Below are 4,945 nucleotides of genomic sequence, written 5' to 3' on the forward strand. Positions count from 1 at the left end.
TTTGGTCAGTTGCTTTTGTTTACACTTTGCAAGGTTACTCCAGCTCACTTTTGTATTGACTTGGATTCCTGGAAGTGACCTGCTCTGAACGGGTTTCCTTATCCAGGGTTTGTTTTTATTTTTCCCTTGTTTTCTTGATTAATCACCGTTGTTTTGGCGCGGATGATTGTCTTTATTTTTTTTCTGTTTTCATCTTTTTAAATATACATGTTTTATTTGGTAAGTCCTTTAGGCGTCACTTCAAATTGCTAATATCCAAAATCATTCCCAATTTCTTTAGTATATTTTTATAGTCAGACCACTCTGTTACCTTCTCTGGTACAAAATATACTTCAGTGTATTAATATCCAATTTAATTTCCATAATTTTTAGTATTTATGAAAAAATATGATTTTGAAGGCAAAATTTGGGGTTTTCTGGGAGAGGGGAAGGCAGCTTAGCCTACTCCAACAATTGTTGGAGGCTGTGTTCTTGGGAAGACTTTAGACAAACATTTGGAAGAGAAGAACACGTTTTTGAGACGGTTTAATCTACTCCAACAACTGTTGGAGACTGCATTCTTGGAGAGAACACTTCAAACAAACACCTTTTGGAGGCGAAGACAGTTTAATCAACTCCAACAATTGTTGGAGGCTGTGCTCTTGGAGAGAACACTTCAAACAAACACCATTTGGAGGCGAAGACAGTTTTAATCTTCTCCAACAATTGTTGGAGAGTGTATTCTTGGAGAGAACACTTCAGACAAACACCCTTTGGAGGCGAAGACAGTTTTAATCTTCTCCAACAATTGTTGGAGAGTGTATTCTTGGAGAGAACACTTCAAACAAACACCATTTGGAGGCGAAGACAGTTTTAATCTTTTCCAACAATTGTTGGAGAGAACGCTTCAGACAAACAGCATTTGGAGGCGAAGAACTACTGTTTTGGAGAACCCACACATTAATTGACATAAATCTACATGACTAGACCCAACAACGTCAAGTGACGTCATCGCTGACGTCAGCAAAGGTTCAGTCCCCGTCTTAAACCTGTTTCGTACGGCCTGGGGCTCTTGTGGACTCTCCGTCGCGAGGATTTTAATGGGCGAATTTCTTCCCCGAAAATAACCATCAAAATAATATCTGTCTCCGTCGTGTTTATGTCCAGGAAGGAATTTGCGTATTAAGGAACACATGCGGATGAATTTGAGGTCTGATAGAGAGAGAGAGAGAGAGAGAGAGAGAGAGAGAGAGAGAGAGAGAGAGAGAGAGAGAGATAAGGCGTTGGCCGCGATTAAGGGATTGGATAGCCGGGAGGAACTCGTGCAACATGAGTCATTAATAGGAAAATATTATTATTATTATTATTATTATTATTATTATTATTATTATTATTATTATTATGGGGCAGATAATAATAATAATGATAATAATAATTTCCTATTTTTGACTCGCCTAAGGTATGATAAATAACATTATTATTATTATTATTATTATTATTATTATTATTATTATTATTATTATTATTATCATCCCCCCATTCCTTAGCTCTCAATGCACGTCCGTATTAATGGCACTTGTCCGAATCCTTAATTGAGTTCGTCTGTTATTATGATTACCTTCTTGTAATCCCAGAGAATTACATTGGAGGTAATTGATGTAACATTCCTTATGGTGTATTGTCTTGTAATTACATTCATTAATCAATGTAACTGTCTGTGGTATGAATAGAGTTTTGTCGTGATTATATATATATATATATATATATATATATATATATATATATATATATATATATATATATATATATATATATATATGTGTGTGTGTGTGTGTGTGTGTGTATACGATAATTTCCTTTCTTTTCAAACATTAGCGTTATCTATAGCCTACTTATATAATAATCCGATTCCCCAGAAACCTATTGAAAAAACAACAGCTGGCTTTAGTGTAAACTCATATCACCCTTCCTATCTTATCGGCATGCTTGATTATCTTCTTAAGTTAAAAAAAAAAAAAAGATAAATTTATGACTTTCACGTCCGTTCAGGCAGAATCTCCCGAAACTCGGTGATTAGTGCCTGTGGAATTTAGACAACCGCTGCGCCATTTCTCTAAGTCTGTTTCCAATTGAAAACTTGAAAATGATAATTTTTCAAGACCACATCTAACACCCAGTGCAGTAATTGATTGGCAGGATGACTGAATAGGCGTCGCGGAGGAGAACATTGCAAATTGAAAGACAGAAATCGCGAATTTTTGAAAGGGAAAATTCGACTTCTAAAAAGACTCCGCTCAGCTCGCCGAACGTTTTGTTTACATTCCATCAGCGTCGACGACTCTTCTTCTTCTTGATCTTCTTCTCTCGAGTCATGGCCTTCTTCAGGAGGAAAACCTTCTGCAAAATGTCCTTGAACACGACGGTGGCGGCTGCCTTGTCCGTGTTTTTGTTAGTCACGGTGTCCAGGAGGTTACTGAGGACGTGGGGTGAGTTAATGTTTGTGAAATAAATCGAGATACTGAAGTAAATCAAGATTTAGTTTTTAGAAGTTAAGCTCAGTCGGCGCCATCTTGAGAGGGTTTGTAATGGCGCATTACTGATGTCTTTTTTTTTATTTATTTTTTGGCTTTATTCTGTTTATATCTTTTTATTGACCTTCGCTTCTAGATTAAAAGCTTATCTCTCTCTCTCTCTCTCTCTCTCTCTCTCTCTCTCTCTCTCTCTCTCTCTCTCTCTCTCTCTCTCTCTCTCTCTCTCAAAGCTTGTACATTTAAATTGTTGCTTAACCATACGATAATTATACTGAAACGCATCAGCTGGTACACTCTCACTTTATCTTATCTCATGAATATAAAAAATCCGAGAGAGAGAGAGAGAGAGAGAGAGAGAGAGAGAGAGAGAGAGAGAGAGAGAGAGAGAGAGAGAGAGAGAGAGGTGGATCAAAAATTCTAGCATTAAATTTGCATAAATAATACGGAGAGAGAGAGAGAGAGAGAGAGAGAGAGAGAGAATTACTATACACATTCATCAAATTTCAGACGAGAAGATTTACGGAGCCGACACAAATCCCTCCCTCCCGATCTACGTCCTGATCCTGAGTTCGATCCCACGCAGCGGCTCCACGTTCCTAGCCGAGATGCTCTCCTCCCTGGAGGACTCAGTCCTCTTCTTCGAGCCCCTGTGGCCCTTAGAACGCGGACAGTGCATACAAGACGACGCCTGCGTCGAGAAGTTCCTGTTGGGCGTCTTTGGGTGCAACTTCACGGGGCAGTTCGAAGACTGGCTTAGGTCTAAGCCTACCTTCCTGCGGTACTTCAACCCAGAGGCGTCCCAGTGCGACAGACTCGAAGGACGCGAGAAGGATCAGTGCTTCAGGAGCCTGCCCCTTCGGGAGACGTGCTCCAACAGCACCGTAAGGCTCGTCAAGGTCGTGAGGGCGAGGATGCACTCCTTTTCAAAGGTCATGGCCGACCCTGAGGTCAACTTCAAACTCGTCCACCTCACCCGGGATCCCAGGGGGGCCATGGAGTCCATCAGCCACTTCGCTGGGTGGGACAAGGACCCAGCGGAGCGCTGCAGGGGGCTCGAGGAGGACCTGGACACCTACGAAGTCTTCTCCGACCGCTACCCTTCGAAGGTCTTCCGAGTCTCCTACGAGAGGCTGTGTTTGTACCCGTTGCAGGAAGTCTCGAAGATCCTGGGCTTCGTCTTCGACGTCCCGCCGTTCGTGCCGCCCCCCGTGGAGGCGTACATCAACGACCACACGAAGGTGATGAAGGGGAAGGAGAGCCTGAGTACTTACAAGGTCAGCGAGAGGGAATACTTCGCCTGGCGTTGGAGGATAAGCGAAGGTCTTCTTAAAAGCGTGGAGGGAGAGCCAACTTGCCTTAGGCCTATCCAGCGTCTCCAGCACACGGTCTTCGGGTCCTTAGAGAGGGTCAGGAATGTGAGTCTACAGCTGTTTGCTCCTTAAAACCACAGAGTCAGGGATGTGAGTCTACTTAAACCCACTGCAGAGAGTCAGGAATGTGAGTCTACAGCATTTTGCTCCTTAAAACCACAGAGTCAGGGATGTGAGTCTACTTAAACCCACTGCAGAGAGTCAGGAATGTGAGTCTACAGCAGTTTGCTCCTTAAAACCACAGAGTCAGGGATGTGAGTCTACAGCTGTCTACTCCTTAAAACCACTGCAGAGAGTCAGGATGTGAGTCTATAGTTTTGTGCTCTTTAAAATTGCATAGAGTCAGGGATGTGAGCCTACAGCTGTTTGCTCTTTAAAACCACATAGAGTCAGGGATGTGAGCTTACAGCTGTTTGCTCCTTAAAACCACGGAGTCAGGGATGTGAGTCTACTTAAACCCACTGCAGAGAGTCAGGAACGTGAGTCTACAGCAGTTTGCTCCTTAAAACCACAGAGTCAGGGATGTGAGTCTACAGCTGTCTACTCCTTAAAACCACTGCAGAGAGTCAGGGATGTGAGTCTATAGTTTTGTGCTCTTTAAAATTGCATAGAGTCAGGGATGTGAGCCTACAGCTGTTTGCTCTTTAAAACCACATAGAGTCAGGGATGTGAGCTTACAGCTGTTTGCTCCTTAAAACCACGGAGTCAGGGATGTGAGTCTACTTAAACCCACTGCGTAGAGTCAGGGATGTGAGTCTACAGCTGTTTGCTCCCCAAAACAGCTGTAGTTTTTATGTGCCTGTTAGTTTCTAAATCTATAACTATGCCTTAGATTTGTATTTATCTTTGATTCTAATAATTGTAAAGAATCTGTACTTTGTCCTTTGAATCAAACAGTTACCCAAAATCTGAATATTCCTGATATTGTATATTTTCATCTATAAATTATCCAACTATGCTTTTCCTGACGTGAATCTGTACTGATATATATATATATATATATATATATATATATATATATATATATATATATATATATAAATCACAATATAATCATATTTTCCA

The 4,945-nt window shown here is 41.3% G+C and overlaps 1 protein-coding gene across 1 annotated transcript; it reads left to right on the plus strand.

Moving 5' to 3' along the window:
- The first annotated feature begins 2,000 nt into the window (after positions 1-2,000).
- Positions 2,001-4,945, plus strand: LOC136829814 (carbohydrate sulfotransferase 5-like). Its single transcript, XM_067088766.1, has 2 exons — positions 2,001-2,465; positions 3,018-4,945. Exons 1-2 carry the CDS (start codon positions 2,351-2,353, stop codon positions 3,950-3,952), a joined length of 1,050 nt encoding a protein of 349 aa, XP_066944867.1. The 5' UTR covers positions 2,001-2,350; the 3' UTR covers positions 3,953-4,945.

Source organism: Macrobrachium rosenbergii, chromosome 45, assembly GCF_040412425.1.
Source record: "Macrobrachium rosenbergii isolate ZJJX-2024 chromosome 45, ASM4041242v1, whole genome shotgun sequence".
In the NCBI taxonomy this organism is placed as follows: domain Eukaryota; kingdom Metazoa; phylum Arthropoda; class Malacostraca; order Decapoda; family Palaemonidae; genus Macrobrachium; species Macrobrachium rosenbergii.

Excerpts from the sequence above, each read along its gene's own strand:
- LOC136829814 (XM_067088766.1), top strand. The coding sequence starts at position 2,351 with ATGGCCTTCTTCAGGAGGAAAACCTTCTGCAAAATGTCCTTGAACACG. Across the intron at positions 2,466-3,017 it reads GAGGTTACTGAGGACGTGGG|ACGAGAAGATTTACGGAGCC; the intron begins GTGAGTTAATGT and ends ATCAAATTTCAG.